Raw genomic sequence first — 19928 nt, forward strand, 5'->3', positions numbered from 1 at the left:
GATTTTTTCCTTTTCCTGATTTTCTTCCATGTCTTCAAATTATCTGTACTCATGCAGGCATCTGGAGAGTTTATGCTGCAACTTGATGTGCAAGTTCTATAGATAGAAAATAACTAAAAATATTTTTCAAAAGAAATCAGAGGTATATTTTGGGAATCACAAGTTGTTTCTTAAAAGCCACAGTTGCATTTAGCAATAAATTATGTTTTTAATTTATTTTATAGCTGTCGTTTCCAAGTCAATGGCATGTGCAGATGTCTGTTTCATGCAAAAAAAAAAAAAAAAGATCTTATAAAACCACTCTTCTTCAGTTGTAACTAGTATATTAACTTTTTAGAAGTAGGATGACTTGAACCTTCCTAAACTCAAAGAAAAAAATGTAATAATTTTCCACCCCCAAATCCACCCCCAGGAAGAATTAGATCATATTTGCATAATTAGTTGCAATTATTTGATTCATTGTTTTGGTGAATGAGATTTTCATACAATGGAAAGATTCTAATTTTAAAAATTATTTTTCTCAAATTTTCTAAAATAGGTATTTTGAGAGTATTTTGCAAAATACAAGTGACAGTTTATATAAAGTAGTAAAATAATATCTTCAGAAATGCACACTAGTGTTACATAAAAACTAATGTCTGCTGTTGGTGCCTGTTAACACCATTTTGAAATCTCAAAGAACTTAAAATGCCAACAGCTTTCTTGTTTAACAGTATTTTGCCAAAGGTACTTCAGTGGGGGTAAAGGAGGAAATTACAATATATCTTACATGCCTCAGTTTAATACTACTGCATCATTAGAAGATCTTATTAAAGTATTTGTGAACCCCTCATTGAACTTTTGTCTTTTTATCATCATTACCATCATTCTTATTATTACTTCTGAAATAAATGCCACTGTGCCATTTGTTTAGCCTTTTACTATTTCAACACTATTTAAATCCTATTTTCATCTTTATTTATAGATTCAGATATGAGAGGAATATTGGGAACTCCCCACCCCCCAAAAAAAAGAAAGGCTAAAATAATTACTTCTTGTGTAGTTAGGTTTTGCTCTCTCAAACCTAACTATGGGAAAAATAATACATTTTGTTAATGCCATTTCATCTCTCTGGAATTTTTTTCCTATTTGTTTATAAACCCTGAAGTTATTTTGTAAACAGAAGTCATTGTTAATAGCTTTGTGGGAAGACAATGAAAAAGAGGAATCCTTTTAAATGATTCATCATTTATCAAATCTAAAACTTCAAACCACAGCTCTATAAAATAATGTGGCTATTATTGATCACTATATAAACATCTGATTTTGAATTGCTTTACTTTAGTTTATATTATAAATTAGGCATTCAGGCATTTCGTTTGCTCCAAATTTAGAATGAGAGTTTTAAGCTGTTTGGGTTTTTTGGTTGTGGTTTGTTCTGTTTTATTTTTAAGTCTTTGTGGCTATTCTTTGTGTTAGTCTGTAGTTTTTCCCCTTCTCTTTACCTTTAGTAGAGAGGATACAAATCTAATAATATAAATCCTTATACCTGAAAACAGCCCTTTATCAAAGTCAGTTATTTTTGAAACTCCACAAATCAACAAATTGACATTCTCCAGATTTTTTATTTCTTATTTTAAAGGCTCTGTTACTATCTGCTGGCTTATTTATTTACAATAAGTATTTTGTCCTATATTGATTTCTAACTTTTTTCATTACTTTCAGGTATGTTTTCAGGAACAGTATTTTTATTATTAAATTTGAAATTATCAAAGTGACCTCCATAGAGAACAGTATTAGATATTCTTAGAAACTGGAGAAACTGTTTGCTTCTTCTTTAGAGTAACTAAATAGCTCTCTAGTATATCATGGTTGTGAATACATGTTTCACGGCAACCATAGTTGACTTAAGTCTGTGTTTTTTAAGCAAGTATATTTATGTGTAATGTATTTATGTATGTAGTATAAATATTCTTAGAAGTCAAAATTTGTTTCTGTTTTTTTTTTTTAATATATTTTCAGTGAAAGAGTTTCTAGCCAAAGCCAAAGAAGACTTTTTAAAAAAATGGGAAAATCCTGCTCCGGTAAGGAACATTTAAAATTTTCTATGATTTAAAAATCTTGCTTTAAGTAAAATCATGATTCTCACCTAAATAATTTACTACTTCAGAAAGTTTAATTTTCAAGCAGCGTTAATGAATATAAGCTGAACGTGAGAATTTTGCCATAACATTATGTTTTGATTTATTAATAATTTTATGTATACCTAAATTGGAGAAGGAACTAATTTCTGATGTAATACCTGATTATACATTTTGATACTAATTCCAAGTTGCTACAAACTCTTGATATTTTCTAATATTCTAGTAATTTTGATTTATTCCTTTGATAGCATATTTATTATTTTTATTAATTATGACAATTAGGGATCATATTGTGCAGTTTCAAATTCTGAATCACAAATACTTGGCTACTGACAACATACTAAGTACTCTAGGATCCTTTCATAAATGTTTTGATGGGTTAAGTTCTATATAATTTAAGTACTTTAGATCTTAACTAAGATCTAAAAATTGTATATAAAAAGAGCCATCTACACTTGCCAAAAACTCTTTTTGAATTTATTTTTATAAATAATTAATGACCTTTAATAGTAGGTGAAATTTTGAAAACTTTTTTCCTAGCATAAAAATCCTTTTGAAGTATTTTTTTCACTAAAAAATATTTAATTCTTAATAAAATGTTATGTTTTATGAAGATGCCATCATTACCAAGATTTAGAGTATGAGCTATACAATTTATGAGGAGAATGGCATATTTGCATGAAAAGCAGTGACTAGCAGAAAGAGATGTTTTGTTGTCTATTAATGATGTTTATTTTCATTATTTAGTTGGGAACTTTATTAAACATTTCAATCCATTGTTGTTGATAAAACCAAAAATTAAATATTAATCCATAAAATTAAATAATTAATTCAGTCAGAATTATAAGGACTTTTTCTTTCTGTATTCATACAGAATCTCATGGCAATTTAAAATTATTAGAAATAAGAATGAAAACAAGTTTTATAAATAAAAACTTAGATTTACTTGCTTTCTCCTTAATGATTCAGTAAGAAGCTATGATGTGTCTCCAAAGGCAAGGTTGATTTGCAAAAGATCAAGTCCAACTACAGTGAATTCCAGTAGCAATCCAAATTCCTCATTTATAAAAGAACCATATTGCATCACATTTTTCTCAAGCTTAATGCTATACAGAATGGCCCTTGGAAATATTTTTTCCAAGATTTTCATGAAGATGTTTATAATGAAAACCTATTAAACAAATGGGTTAGCAATTACTATTTGGTGCCACTTAGCACATAATTTGTTCCTAGTAATTTTCATTTTGTTGTGGCAGCAACAAATTCAATAGATTGATGCCTCCAATTCTTTGCTTCTATGCTATAGTCAAAGCCAAACAAAGATGTTTGCTTGTAACAAAGCATCTTTCAAGGAGAAAGAGAGTGATTATTCTTCTGGGACTCCGACTTTTGGTTATCTTTGTGGGAGTGAGGAACTCTTTTTACCTTATTGTTACTTTTTTAGGTAATACTGGGTTATTATCACATCAGAGAGAGAAAACCATTAGTATCTCTCATGCTGTTATTATCTAGTTCATATAAGGATAGAAATGAAGTAAGACAGTGTTTCTTCAGAGGTAACTCTAGTGAAAGGACTCTGATCCTCAGCTTATCTATTCATTATAATTATTTGTAAGTGCACTAAGACTGTGTGGCTTCCATGATTGCATACTTCTGGTCAGTTTGTAATTATTAAAATATGGAGCTAATTTATTAGAAGTCCAATACTATGAATTCATATTAGAATATGACCTTTCATATTTAAACTGAGGATCTTACTTCCTCACATTACTATTATACTTTGTTTTACGATGTAAGTCTCTTCTCAAATATTAGATCCTTTCTTATTCAAAGGGAAAAATGGAACCAATAATCTGCAATTTCAGTAGTCTCTTTGTATTGTTTTTAAATGGATAGTTATAAATTACCTATTCTGATAGCATATCATTAAATCTATTATAGTTTTCATAGTCTTCTTATAAAAATTTCTAATTTTAAAGTTTATTTTTTCATGTATATGTAGAATAATGCCGGGCTGGAAGATTTTGAAAGGAAAAAAACCCTTGGAACAGGTTCATTTGGAAGAGTCATGTTGGTGAAACATAAAGCCACTGAACAGTATTATGCAATGAAGATCTTAGATAAGCAGAAGGTTAGTGTATTCATTGGTTTGGGTTTTTTTTTTTTTTTGGAATTTAAAAAAAATTTTACATTTTAAATTGAAATATAGTTGATTTACAATGTTGTGTTAGCTTCAGGTATACAGCAAAGTGATTCAGTTATATACATATATATTCTTTATTAGATTCTTTTCCATTATAGGTTATTACAAGATATTGAGTATAGTTCTTTGTGCTATACAGGTTCTTGTTGGTTATCTATTGTATATATAGTGGTGTGTATATTTTAATCCCAAACTCCCAATTTATCCCTCCTCCTCAACCTTTCCTTTTGGTAACTATAAGTTTGCTTTCTATGTCTGTGAGTCTATTTCTGTTTTGTAAATAAATTCATTTGTATCATTTGTTTAGATTCCACATATAAGTGATATCATATGATATTTGTCTTTCTCTGTCTTGCCTACTTCACTTATTATGATAATCTCTAAGCAGAATACTCTTTAACATAAATTGCAGCAATATTTTTTGGCCCCATCTCCTAGAGTAATGGAAATAAAAACAAAAATAAACAAATGGGATCTAATTAAACTTAAAAGCTTTTGCACAGCAAAGGAAACCATAAACAAAATGAAAAGACAACCTACTACAGAGTGGTAGAAAATATTTGCAAATGATATGACTGACAAGGGATTAATTTCCAAAATATACAAATAGTTTATTACAGCTCAATATCAAGAAAACAAACAGCCTAATCAAAAAATGGGTGGAAGATGTAAATAGACATTCCTCCAAAGAAGACATACCAGTGGCCAACAGGCACATGAAAAGATGCTCAATACTGCTAATTATTAGAGAAATGCAAATCAAAACTACAATGAGGTGTCACCTCACACTGGTCAGAATGACCATCATCAAAAAGTCTACAAGTAATAAATGCTGGAGAGGGTGTAGAGAAAAAGGAACCCTCCTACACTGCTGGTAAGAATGTAAATTGGTACAGCCAATATGGAGAACAGTATGGAGGTTCCTTAAAAAAACAAAAATAGAGCTACCACAGGATCCTGCAATCCCCCTCCTGGGCGTATATCCAGAGAAAACCATAATTTGAAAAGGTACATGCACCCTAATAGTTATAACAGCACAATTTACAGTAGCCAAGACATGGAAGCAACCTAAATGTCCATCAACAGATAAATGGATAAAGAAGATGTGTATATACACACAATGGAATATTACTCAGCCATAAAAAAGAATGAAATAATGCCTTTTGTAGCAACATGGATGGACCTAGGGATTATCATGCTAAGTAAAGCAGTCAGACAGAGAAAGACAAATATCACATAATATTGCTTATATGTGAAATCTAAAAAAATGATACTAGTGTATTCATTGTTATTTACCTGAAGAGTAAATTTTATCTGCTAGATTATTAAACACATGCAATAGAGTAACTTACCATTGACACCTTCAGATAATTTTATTGTTGCGTTTAATTTGCATTCCTCTTTATTGTGACTATATGACACACACAATTAATAGTTTGAGTGTAGGGGGGTACATTATTATTTCAATAATTATTTATACATAATAGGTATATATATGTTTGCTAACAAAATATTGAATTCTATATGTAAAGAACAGGCATCTCTATTACATTCTGCCTTGTGGAAAAATGCAGGGACCAATTACTTGATCCTTAGATTGAGGTAACAGAAATTTAGTGATTTATTTTATGACTTATTTTAATTGATAGTTGAAGCCCTGTTGTTTAACATGATTGAGTTGTTTAATTTAAAATGTAAGTTAAAGCAGGGAAAAATTTGAAAACCTGCATACTGTAACAAATATCAAATCATTATATTATACACCTCAAACTAATAATGTTACATGTCAGTTATAGCTAAAAGAAATTAATTAATTAAAAAATGAATTTTAAGCGTTTATCATATATTAGTGTTATCTAATGAATCAAGGTGTCTGAATTATTCACGCTTTAAATATTAAGCTTCTGTTTTCCTAGTAATCACGATTAAGGGAAAGTAAAAGAAAAATGGCAAATCTTGATTTGTTATCTTACAGATATTATGTACTCAAGAATGACATTTTTGCTTGCTGGGATACAGATAGGAAAATGTGGAGGAAACAGTACTGAATGAGTAATCAGGGTTACAGATGGTGGGTAAACTAGTGCTATCCAATAGAAATATAATGTGAGGCACATATGTCATTTTGAGTTTTTTAGTAGCTACATTTTTTAAAAAGTAAAAAGAAATAGTTAAAATTATTCTTAATTAATAGGTCTTCATTTAGCCCAAGGTATCTAAAATACTATCACTGCCACATGTAATTAATATAAAAATTACTGAGATGTTTCATACTCTTTTTTTCATACCAAGTTTTCAAAATCTGATGTTTATTTTACACTTACAGTATATCTCCATTCAAATTAGCCACATTTCGAGTGTTAAATAACCACATGTGGCTAGTGGCTACCACATTGGACAGCACAGCATTAGACTGGTCTGAGGTTTTAGTCCAACCTCTATTTTAAAACAAAAAACAAAACTAACCTCTAACATGAAAAGTAGTAATGGATTAAGTCTCTCTAAAATTAAATACACCCATACACACATTTGTGCATCTTTGTCTACTGCCGTCTTTCACTTTATCGTTTCTAACCATGCTTCTTGAAAAAATAGTTTAATCACTATCCGCTAACTCACTTCCTTTTAATTCTTCAACCCACAACAATTTAGCTGCCTCCTTGTTTATCTCCTGCTTCTTGCTACTCTACTGAAATGGCACTACCATGGGTCACCAATCCAGTGACTTAATCACCAAGTCCAGTGGACTCTTTTTGCTCATCTTATGTGACTTTTTTAGAGCCTATGACTGTAGTGATGCTCCCTTGAAACTGTCTTGTCCCTGGACTTCTGGAACCCCATGCTCCTAATTATAGTATTTCCTCTCTGGGCTCTTCTTTTTCATGTGCCTTTTCCTGTTTTGTTCTATTTTTTCCTTCTGTCTGCTCTTTAAAGATTGCTAATCTCAATCTCTGGACTATCCACTCTTCCTGTTTTCTTGTTCTATACCCTCTCCCTGTGTACTCTAATCCAAGCTTCAGCTCATCCTTGAACTCTACACTTCTGATTTGTACAGTCTGAGCATGGAGCTCTTAGATATCAACTAGTCCTTACCCTAATTATCTAGATGAGGTAATTGGATCTTAGAGAGGGTAAGTGACCAGCATACTTGTATTGCTAGCACAACAACAAAATGTCTCAAATTTGCTTGCTTGCTTGTTTGTTTGAAGCATAATAGACTTACAATATTATATTAGTTACAGGTGTACAACATAATGATTTGATATTTCTATACATTACAAAATGATCACCATGACAAGTCTAGTTACTATCTGTCACTATACAAAGTTATCATAATATTATTGACTATATTTCCTATGCTGTATTTTATACCTGTGGTTCATTTATTTTGTAACTCTTAATTTATCCTGTAAACTCTTAAAGTTTGTATCTCTTAATCTCCCTTACCTATATCACTCATCACCCCACACCTCCTCCCCTCTGAGTTCTCGGTATCTATGAGTCTGTTTCTGTTTTGTTATGTTTGTTCACTTGTTTTTTAGGTTCTACATATAAGAGAAATCATATGGTATTTTCCTTTGTCTGACTTATTTTACTCAGCATAATACCCTCATACCCTCTAAGTCCATCTATGTTGTCACAAATGGCAAGATGTCCTTCTTTTTTTATGGCTGACTATATTCCATTTTATATTCCATCTTCTTATCAATCCATCTGTTAATGGACACTTAGGTTGCTTCCATATCTTGGCTATCGTAAATAACACTGCAGTGAACATAGGGGTGCATATATCTTTTTGAATGGATGTTTTTATGTTCTTTGGAAAAATACCCAGAAGTGGAATTGCTGGATTATATGGTAGTTCTACTTTTAATTATTTGAGGAACCTCCATACTGTTTTCCATAGTGACTGTACCAGTTTACATTCCTACCAACAGTGCATGAGGGTTCCATTTTCTCCACGTCCTTGCCAACACTTGTCATTTGTGTCTTTTTGATAGTAGCCATTCAAACAGGTGTAGGGTTGTATCTCATTGTAGTTTTGATTTGCATTTCCCTGATAATAAGTGATGTTGAGCATTTTTTCATGTGCCTGTTGACCATCTGTATGTCATCTTTAGAAAAATGTCTATTCAGGTCCTCTGCCCGTTTTTCAATAGGGTTGTTTTTTGATGTTGAGTTGTACGAGTTTTTTGTATATCTTGGATATTAACCCTTTATCAGCTACATTGTTTGCAGTTATTTTCTCCCATTCAGTTGGATGCCTTTTTGTTTTGTTCATAGTTTCCTTCACTGTGCAGAAGTATTTTAGTTTAAGGCAGTCCCATTTGTTTACTTTTGTTTTTGTTTCCCTTGCTTGAGGAGACATATCCAAAAAAACATTGTTAAGACAAGTGTCAAAGAGCATACTGCCTATGTTTTCTTCTAGGAATATTATAGTTTCAGATCTTACATTTAAGTCTTTAATCCATTTTGAGTTTATGTTTGTATATGGTGTGAGAAAATAACCCAGTTTGATTCTTTTGCATATAGCTGTTCAGTTTTTCCAGCACCGTTTATCAAAGAGACTATCTTTTCTCCATTGTATATTCTTGCCTTGTTTGTTGTAGATTAATTGACCATATAAGCATGGGTTTCTTTCTGGGCTTTCTAGTCTGTTTCATTGGTCTATGTGTCTGTTTTTATACTAGTTTCATACTGTTTTGATGACTGTAGGTTTGTAGTATACTTTGAAATCAGCAGGCATGATACCTGCAGCTTTGTTCTTCTTTCTCAAGATTGTTTTGGCTATTCAGGATCGTGTTTACATATATATTCTAGAATTATTTGTTCTAGTTCTGTGAAAAATGCCATTGGTATTTTGATAGAGATTGCATTGAATCTGCAGATTGCCGTGGGTAGTATGGCCATTTTAAGAATATTAAGTCTTCCAATCCGTGAGCTCAGTGTATCTTTCCATTTGTTTGTTTCATTTTTAATTTATTTCATCAATGTGTTTCAGTTTTCCGAGTACAGGTTTTTACCTCCTTGGTTAGATTTATTTCTAAGTGTTTTATTCTTTTTGATGCAGTTGTAAGTGGGATTGTTTAAATTTCTCTGATAGTTTGTTGTTAGTGTATTAAAACACAAAAGATTTCTATACATTAATTTTGTGTCCTGAAACCTTACTGAAATCATTTATTAGTTATAATAGGCTTTTTTGTGGCATCTAAAAACATTAAATGTTTAGCAGGGGGGAAGCAAGAATGCACAGTCATTAGAATGCATTCAAACTTAAGAGATTATCAACTTAAATAACCACATATATGTATAGGTTGTTATATATAAACCTCCTGGTAGCCACAAACCAAAAATCTATAATAGATACACACAAAAAAAAGAGAAAGGAATCCAAACATAACACTAAAGATAGACATCAGATCACAAGGGAAGAGAGCAAAAGAAAAAGAAAGAAAGAAACAAACAAAAAAACTACCAAAAAAACCCACCTGAAAACAGTTACCAAAATGACAGTAAGTACATATCTACCAATAATTACTTTAAATGTAAATGGACTAAATGCTGTAGTCAAAAGATAGAGTGGCTGAGTGAATAAAAAAACAAGACCCATATATATGTTGCCTACAAGAGACTCACTTCACATCTAAAGACACACACAGACTGAAAGTGAGGGGATGGAAAAAGGTATTCCATGCAAATGAAAATGAAAAGAAAGCTGTGGTAGCAATACTTATATCAGACAAAATAGACTTTAAAACAAAGACCATAACAAGAGACAAAGAAGAACATTACATAATGATAAAGGGGTCAATGCCAGAAGAAGTAATAATAATTATAAATATATATGCACCCACCATAGGAGCAGTGAAATACATATAGCAAATATTAACAAACATAAAGGGAGAAATTGATAGTAACATATTAATAGTAGGGGACTTTAATTAATATTCCACTTACATCAATGGACAGATTGAGATAGAAAATCAATAAAGAAACACTGCCCTTAAGTGACACATTATACTAGATGGGTTTAATAGCTATATATAGAAAATTCCATCCCAAAGCATCAGAATACACATTCTTTTTCAAACACACATGGAAATTCTCCAGGGTAGATCAATGCTAGGCTACAAAACAAGTCTTAATAAATTTAAGAATACTGAAATCATATCAAGCATCTTTTCCAACTACAATTATATGAGACTAGAAATCAACAACAACAACAAAGTACAAAAAATACAAACACATGGAAGCTAAACATAGTGCTACTGAGCAACCATTGGGTCACTGAAGAAATTAAAGTGGAAATCAGAAAATACCTGGAGACAAATGAAAATGAAATGCAATGATCCAAAATCTGTGGGACACAGTAGAAGCATCTCTAAGAGGGAAGTTTATAGTGATACAAGCCTCCCTCAGGAAACAAGAAAAATCTCGAATAAACAACCTAATCTTACACCTAAAAGAACTAGAAAAAGAAGAATAAACAAAACCCAAAGTTAGTAGAAGAAAAGAAACCATAAAGATCAGAGCAGAAATAAATGAAAGAGAGACTGAAAAAAACAATAGAAAACATCAATGAAACTAAGAGCTGGTTCTTTAAAAGATAAGAACCTTTAACCAGACTCATCAAATAAAAAGGAGAAAGGGCCCAAATAAATAAAATCAGAAATGAAAAAGAAGAAGTTACAACTGACACCACAGAAATACAAAGGATCATAAGCGATTACTACGAACAATTACATGCCAACTAATTGGACAAACTAGAAGAAATGGATAAATTCCTAGAAGAGTACACTCTCTCAAGACTGAATCAGGAAGAAATAGAAAATATGAACAGACCAACTACCAGTAATGAAATTGAATCAGTAATTTTTAAAAAAAACCTCCCAACAACAAAAGTTCAGGACCAAATGACTTCATGGGTGAATTCTACCAAACATTTAAAGAAGAGTTTACATCTGTCCTTCTCAAAGTATTCCAAAAAATTTCAGAGAAAGGAATGCTTGTGACCTCATTGAATGAGGCCAGCATCACCCTGATATCAAAACCGAAAAAAGACACCATAAAAAAAGAAAACTATAGGCCAATATCACTGATGAACACAGATGCAAAAATCCTCAACAAAATATTAGAAAACCAAATTCAATATATTAAAAAGATCATACACCACAATCAAGTGGAATTTATCCCTGGGATGCAAGGATGGTTCAGAATCCGCAAATCAATCAGTGTGATACACCACATTAACAGATTGAAGAATAAAAATCATATGATCATCTCAATAGATGTAGAAAAAGCTTTTGACAAAAAAGCTTTTGACATGAACATCAATTTATGACAAAAACTTTCAACAAAGTAGGTATAGAGGGAACAATACCTTAACATAATAAAGGCCAAAAATGACAAGCCTACAGCTAACACTCATACTCCCTGGTAAACTGAAAGCATTTCCTCTAAGATCAGGAATGAGATAAAGATACCCACTCTGTCCACTATTATGCAACATAGTATTGGAAGTCCTAGCCACAGCAAATGGACAAGAAAAAGAAATAAAAAGAATCCAAATTGGAAAGGAAAAAGTACAACTGTCACTGTTGGCAGATGACACAATACTATATCATATTTATATGTTTTTTTATTAAACCTATTATTAAAATGTTATTATCTGTATAGTCCCTAATATTTTTTGTTTCTTAAGATGTTAACAGAATGTACTCTAGTCATAAAATATTAAAAAGATTACAAAAAGATACCATTTTTATGCTTTAAAGTATTTAGGGAAGTTTCAAATTCCTTTTTTGGTAAGATAGTGACTTGTCTAAGTTGCTGAGAAGATTAACTCATTGATTAAATCTTGGTGAAAGAGCATTTCTCAGAAGAATAGCTGCCATTTTAAGTCATTTCTACTGTGGCAATGTTCTGGATCTATTCATAATTAGGACAAAGTGTTTATGTTCTGAATTTTTTTCAAGTTTATTTACTGTAATTTGCTAAAGATAAGTAATAAAATAACACTCCATAATAACCTTTTTGCCATGAATCTTTCAATTAACTCTTTTTGGCTTCTATCTTATAGTGTATGGAGCATGGGGAAGAAAATCAGTGCAGAAATCAAGGAAATCACATTTCTTTATTCCTTACTATATGTCTAGCATTGCTGGGTACTTTATATTATTGTATCAGTGAATCTTCCCAACAACTTTGTGTGACATTAATTTCTTTTAAGCCCATAACCTATTTAAGTAATTTTTCCAAAGTCAGACAGCTAGTAAGATGAACTAGGAATTTGCACAAGCTTTGTCTGATTTCTATGCCTCCACTCCTTGTTTAATTTTTCCTTTGAAATGTATTTGTTATCCCTAAGATTCTTTCTACCACCACACAGTTTGGTCTCTCACTAATGTTCACTGGGCTTTCACAATAGCATCTTAATTAATTTTCACAACCCCACACTTTTCCCCCTGTACTAATTCACCCTCCTCGTTGCCAGTGAAGTTTTCTTACCATATCATATCATTTCACTTAGTCAAAAAGCTTCCTGATGTTTATTAAATGAAGCCAGAACTCTGTAGCCTACTTTCAAACACTTTATAATTTTCTTCCACACTCCACGATAGGCTTATTTGACACTGTTTTCCTACATGTCCTCTATTCTCTACTTCTCTGATTGAAACTTGACTCACAGGAGTATTTGGTGCTCTGCTGGGTGGTGCAGGGTAATATGTGATGATACATGGCCTATCTTCTATATTAATATCTTCTCAAGTGTTTGGCTAAAAAAAAGTCAGCTGATAAATAATTATTTAGAAGTGCTTTTAAATATATGTATTTAAATTAACATAAATATTAAGAAGTAAATATAAATTTTATTTGAATTTTGAAAATAAAACATGGACTATATTCCCAGGGGTACTTGTTAATTTTCTCTGCCATTCTGGCATACTTCATTACCAAAGACTGTACTACTCCTCTTTGTTTTTCTAACCTTTGATATCTATCCATCTTTAAGACCCAGCTGAACTCTCACCTTTTTTAATAGATTATAATAACAATTGACATATATTGAGCTTTTACTTTGTGTCAAGCACTGTGTTAATCACTTGACATGTATTGTGCTACACAGTCACTTTCAAAGTAGGTATTATAATTACCATCAGCATTTTATAGATAAAGAATCTTGGACTCAGAAAGATTATGTACTAGGCCTAATGTAAACATTTTCTCCTCTGAACAATTATAACATCATAACTCTTATTTGGCAGTTATTCATAAATTGCTAGTCTCATATTTATGCATCATACTTTCAAGTAAATTTTATGGAGCATGAAGGGAGATACTCTCTTGTCCTTATCTCTATTGCACTTGTTGTGCCTTACATGTAGTAGCTATGCATATTTAAAAGTAAATTAAAATTTAATTAGTTAATTTAAAAAATTAATTTAAAAATTAACCAACATTATTTGCTTTGCCAGCTCATATGTCTTAGATTCATTTTAATTGTCATGCCCCCCAACATACACACACATTTGGCTTAAGGCTATAATGCAGAAAGCCTCTCTGTTACAGTTTTCATTACTTATTTCACAAGGTAACATATTGTCTATGCCTAACTAAAAACCCAGTATATCGTAATACATAAAAGTAAACACTGTGATATATCCAAACAACGGAATGTTATTCAATGCTAAAAAAAGAAAAAAGAGCTATCAAGCCATGAAAAGACATGGAGGAAACTTAAATACATAAACTAAGTGAAAGAAGCCAATCTGAAAAGGCTAAATAAATACTATATGATTCCACTGAAAAGGCTAAATAAATACTATATGATTCCACCTAAGGGACATTCGGGAAAAAGCAAAACAATGGAGACAGTAAAAATATTAGCGGTTGCCTGGTTTTGATGGGGAGGGAGGGATGAATAAGTGGGGCACAGAGGATTTTTAGGGCAGTGAAACTACTCTGTATATTATAATGGTGGGTGCATGTCATTACACATTTGTCCAAACCCATAGAATGTACAACACCAAGAGTGAACCCCAGTGAAATTAATGGGTGATAATCATGGGTCAATGTAGGTTCATTGATTGTAACAAATGTGCACTCTGGTGAAGAATGTTGATAATGGAGGAGACTATGCATGTGTGGAGGCAGGGGGTATATGGGAAATCTCTGTACTTTGTGTTCAGTTCTGCTGTGAACCTGAAACTGCTTTAAAAAAAACAGTCTATTAATAAAAAGTAAACACAAAGCAACAATAATTCTCCAGCTAATGTTATATAATTTATTGTGATAAGTATGGACTAATTGGTTCTGTAACCAGTTAGAATGTGGACAATAGTGATTCATTCACTTCATGTTTTCAGGTGAAAAAAAGCAGCTGAGGTCCAACGAGTTGAAATAACATCTCCAGTGTCACAAACTGGTTGAATAGAAGGTCTAGAGAACACAGGTCTTCTGACTCTTAGTCAATTATTCTTTACTCAGCATTATTTTTATACTATAATTTTATATCCTAATAATGGATGGTATCTTTGATAACCTTTCTTATTCATGTTCAACTTCTTGAGTTCTGTGACTACCCCACACTGACAATAAGCCTCTGTCAAGAAAAAATGCCACTTCCTAATGATTTACACATATACAAAACCCTGTTTTTCTTAAATTCAGAATAGAATCACATGTGGAATAGAATCACAGTCTTCATGAAGTCAAGATAAGTTTCTTTCCCTACTATGTACCTGATTGATTAGACAATCCAGGGGAAGCTTGATTAATCCTATATGACCTTATTTGTTATACAGACATAGTCATTTTTGTCAATATTTTGTGGCTGTGCAAATGTTCTTGTATTTATTCAGGTATTATGAAATTAACAGATTGTTCATTTTTACCTCCTGTTTTTTATTGACTTTTCCTCAATCTTTAATTTTCTTGCTTATCTTCTCAAGATTTAAAATCAATACCTACTTATTACAGTAATTTGTGCCAGCTCTTTTAGTGGACTATAAGTCATTAGGACCTAAGTATTTTCACATATTAATTTTTTAAGTAATTTATTATGAGTCCCTTTTTTCTTAGCTCTTGCTTCTTTACTGAAAATTATAGTTAACCTTCCGAAGACCAAGTTTTAAACCTGTTAGGTTTTTCATTTGAATCTGATAAGCCTACTTGGTCGTTATTATTATTATCCTTATCTAAGCTAGAAATTTTGTTTATTCAAGTTCATTATTATATGGAAAACTATTTTTTCCTTTAAAAAGTATAACAACTTATAAATTTTGTTCAAATACATTAAATTTATAATCTTTTTTTGGTCAATTACAGGTTGTTAAACTGAAGCAAATAGAGCATACTTTGAATGAGAAAAGAATATTACAGGCGGTGAATTTTCCTTTTCTTGTTCGACTGGAGTATTCTTTTAAGGTAAATTTTACTTCTATCTAAATGAGATATTTTCAACTTCATATTTTTTAAATTACAAAGCTATAATAGGATTCTAATCTATATGATAAACCTGGAGAAAATGAATAAACAAAAAAGTAATATATTTAGATTTTATGTAATTAAGTCCTGTTGTGCTTAAAAACTTAGGTGACATTTGAAAAGGTTTTGATTCTTATTGAGGAAATTGTTAAAGTTAATGTGTAATTAACTTTGTTAATGTGTAATTTTTCATGAAATGGTATTATAAAATCAAGTATTTTAATTTATCAAAATTCATAGTGACATCTTATTAAGCAAATCTTACACTCATACTAACAAATACACCCACATACCTTCTTCTCTTGAACCTTTGCTGCTGCAATCTCACTGTCATCTTTTACTTAGTAATTTGTGCTCTAGCCTTTTCATTTATTTGAAGCAGAACAATCTTTGGCCCTCTGCTCAAGTGCCTCATAAAGTTGCACAAGGTTTATTCTTTAAGTTGGCAGCTTTTCAGCTTTTTGGAATGATACTTGGCATCTCTCTACCAATTGATTAATATGGAACATTTTAGCCTTTTTCCTTTTTCCTCCTTTATTCTTTAAATCAAATGAAGATCTGTGTATTTAGGATGATGTTAAAAATCGTTAATCTCTCTGACCTAATTTAGTACATAAAATGTAAATATTCTAACTTTTTCAAATTGTTTTTTAACTTTTGCTTACACTATAGCATTATGTCATTGCCACAGTGTTTAATTGTTCAAGAGTTAAGTGTTCCCTGCAAGAGCAGGAACAGCAAAAATCCCAGACTAATCTGTGGCAAGAGTACCAGGGGGGGGAAAAATAAGTGCCCCAGTGTAGAAAAGTTAGGGCCTTTTCCATTTATTCTCTATTTCCCAATGTTAGTAATGTATCAGATTTTTTAATTTGTCTTTTTCTAATTAAACATGGTGTTATCTTAAAATATTTTCATGCAAAATAATGTTTCATAATTTTGATTTATTTATCCTTTTTATTTGTTCATAGGATAATTCTAATTTATACATGGTTATGGAATATGTCCCTGGTGGTGAAATGTTTTCACATCTAAGAAGAATTGGAAGGTTCAGGTAACTAACACTTTACACTCCTCAAATCTTTATATGCTGTGTGTTTGTTTTAAACCAAACTTTTAAGTTATTGTCAATGTTAAAAATTTATTTCATTTAATTTAGTAATATTTTAGCTATATGAAGAGTTACAGGGAAACATTAATAAGAGGCCACATCATACTGAGTTTTAAAAATTAAATAAAAGCACCATGATAGCAGTATAAATATTCTAGCGTTGGTAGGTATCATGAGGGTCCATTATTTGAAGAATATCCAGATATTGCAAAAATTAATTGAATTTAAACCAGTATTTACTGAATAAATATTAATAATACATCTCTGGGGAAGAGGTTTGTGTAAGGATGAAGATAAGAAAGAAATATATAGAAAAGATAATCATTGGTATCATAGTGATAAAATTATGAAAGTTTGTTTTGCACAAATTTATTCTCCTTAACGTTGTTGCCATGTTGAGTTTTAAACATATATATGTAATTTAAAAGGAGTTTGTACCTTATCATTAGGTTATTACTAATAAGGTCATACAGTTATTAAAAGTTTATAGATTCTGTTAACTTTACCTGTGTGTAATAGTTCGTAAGCTACTACTATTCATTAAAAATCACTATTAGAATGAAGCTGAAACCAAGAGCAGGTCCAGCTTTGTTCAGTATACTGTATATTGACATAATTAAAACATCAGTATGAATTCAAACAAGACTGAAGATGGTAATTCAATTCATGAAATCATGATGGTAGACTTGGATTACCATGAGATCATATTCAGTAATGGGCCAGAATGAGAGTTATTTTAGTTACCTGAGGCCTAAACCAAAATTCATTTATTGACCTAATATGTATAGGACACCTAATATATGTCAGGCACTGTGCTGATGCAGAGTAACTTCTGTTTAATGATTTTTTTTTAACTTCCTGTTGTCCTCTCCTACACTCCTTGTCCAGGCAGGTCCAGAATTCTCATATTGCCCTATGATAATTTACAGTTTTACACTGAATTACCACACCTTAACCCGTCTTCAAAAAATATTTTATCCATTTTCTGTGATTATTTCTTTTCTTTGCAACTCCCCACACTCTTATTTCTTTAATACTTAACTGGATACTAAGAGGAAAGCAAGTTGATTGACATAATTCACACAGAGACATTGCCTTTTCTAACCTTTCACACATACTATTTATATACTTGAAATGTTGCTAACTCTCACCTTAGAAACTTTGAGGCAACAGGAAGACTGAGTTATTGTTGAGCATGGTTCTAATCAGAATCAATGGAGTCATTACGATTCTCTACTTAAATAGTAACTGTCTAGACTTAAAGCTGCTATAGCATTAAATGTTCCTTATAGAATATTTTGCTCTGACCTTTCAACAATTTGATTAAAGATCTATGTAATGTTTGTGTACCTCCAATCAAACACCAGTGTGGAGATAAACATAAAATGCTGAGTGCATCTTATGTTTATGATGATACTATGATAAATGCATCTCATATTAACGGGTGTATGAAGAAAATGAGAGGGGACTTCCCAGGTCAAACGTTTCCAGAATTAGGGATAAATGTTTCAATAACCAGGATGATTCTTCTAATCTCCCTTTACAGTATTCTCATTCCTTGTCATAGGACATATGGTATAGCTTGTTATAGTGTCATGATAGGGCTGGAACTGGAAGGATATTATAAAATATTGCCACAAAAAAGTTTTTCTTCACATATTCATTCATTTAACAAATATTTGCTGAGCACTTGGTGTGTATCAGGCTAGGACCTTGGAAATATAGTGAGTGACAAGCAAAAGGAGTAGCATATACAATCTCTTTTTAGAATTCCTATTTTTGGTGCTACCAGATCAAACTCATGCCAGCCATCGTGAGGGAAATTCTATTCATAGTTAAGGTTGTTCATTGAGGACACAAATCTGAAAGTCATTGCAATATATCAGGAAGATTAGCAGAATTCAGTGTATACACTACAAGATGAAATAGAAAAACTAGAAAACAGTACATCCTTTTGGAGTAATACTCAGAATGTGGCATCAAAATTACCATAATCCATCAGTTAATCTAATCTATGTATCCAGAACTGTGTGTATTTACCTAAATATACAGATTATACCTATGTTCAGGTATCTGTATAAATATGCATAGTAGAGGATTTGGAAATTCAGACACCAGGATTGAATCTGGTTTCTGAATGGGATTATTGGTATCTTTATTCTTCATTAATATTGTTTGGCTCTTTTTCTATAATGAGCATATGTCACTTTTGTAGTAGTAACAGCCTGGGTAAAATGGCATAAATCTGCAGATTAATGCAGAAATTCTTTAAGTACTTGAAATTTATGAGAAAGGTGGATGAGATGAAGCCTATCAGCAATAGCAATTGCCCTGACAGATAATCTAACTGGTGCTTTTCAGTCATTCTCAATGTCTTCTAACATGGCCAATAATAATTTAAATTACAATGACAATCTGAGAGTTAAGTTTTCTTCAACATATGCTGCCCACTAAGTATATCAAAGCATTATTTGAAGATGATTTATAGATTTAGTAAATATTTGGAAACCAACATGTTTCTTTACATATGTTTAAAAGAAAAAAAAAATTTTTTTGCTCCCAAAATGCCTCTACCTCATGTTATTTTTTTTGTATAATCTACTAATTACTATATGTTAACCCATTTTACCAAAAATCAATGTTTTGTTTCTTTGTAGTGAACCCCATGCACGGTTCTATGCAGCTCAGATAGTGCTAACATTCGAGTACCTCCATTCACTAGACCTCATCTACAGAGATCTAAAACCTGAAAATCTCTTAATTGACCACCAAGGTTATATCCAGGTATGACTTGAACACATTATATATAATGTATTTGAGAAATACTAGGTAAGAAGTTATATGTATTTAACCACAACTACCAATATTGGATTCTTTTTTTTCTTTGAGGGAGACAATTCTTCCTAATAGTTTAAACTGAGCTCACAGTTCTGTTGCTATTACAAAGAACCAAAAGTTCCATCAAAGATGGAACCCGTTTCTATCTCCCTTAGTTTATAGTTGTGAA

At 31.4% G+C, this 19928-nt stretch overlaps 1 protein-coding gene across 3 annotated transcripts in view; it reads left to right on the plus strand.

The window, feature by feature from the left end:
- Positions 1-19928, plus strand: part of PRKACB (protein kinase cAMP-activated catalytic subunit beta) — a 148184-nt gene that overhangs the window by 91831 nt on the left and 36425 nt on the right. For all 3 annotated transcript variants that reach the window (XM_059925246.1, XM_059925253.1, XM_059925236.1), the window contains 5 exons: positions 2002-2063; positions 4126-4254; positions 15655-15753; positions 16782-16864; positions 19579-19705. In XM_059925246.1, coding sequence (XP_059781229.1) covers positions 2002-2063; positions 4126-4254; positions 15655-15753; positions 16782-16864; positions 19579-19705 — 500 coding nt within the window. The remainder of the gene's footprint in view (positions 1-2001; positions 2064-4125; positions 4255-15654; positions 15754-16781; positions 16865-19578; positions 19706-19928) is intronic.

This window comes from Balaenoptera ricei, chromosome 1 (genome assembly GCF_028023285.1).
Source record: "Balaenoptera ricei isolate mBalRic1 chromosome 1, mBalRic1.hap2, whole genome shotgun sequence".
Lineage (NCBI taxonomy): Eukaryota > Metazoa > Chordata > Mammalia > Artiodactyla > Balaenopteridae > Balaenoptera > Balaenoptera ricei.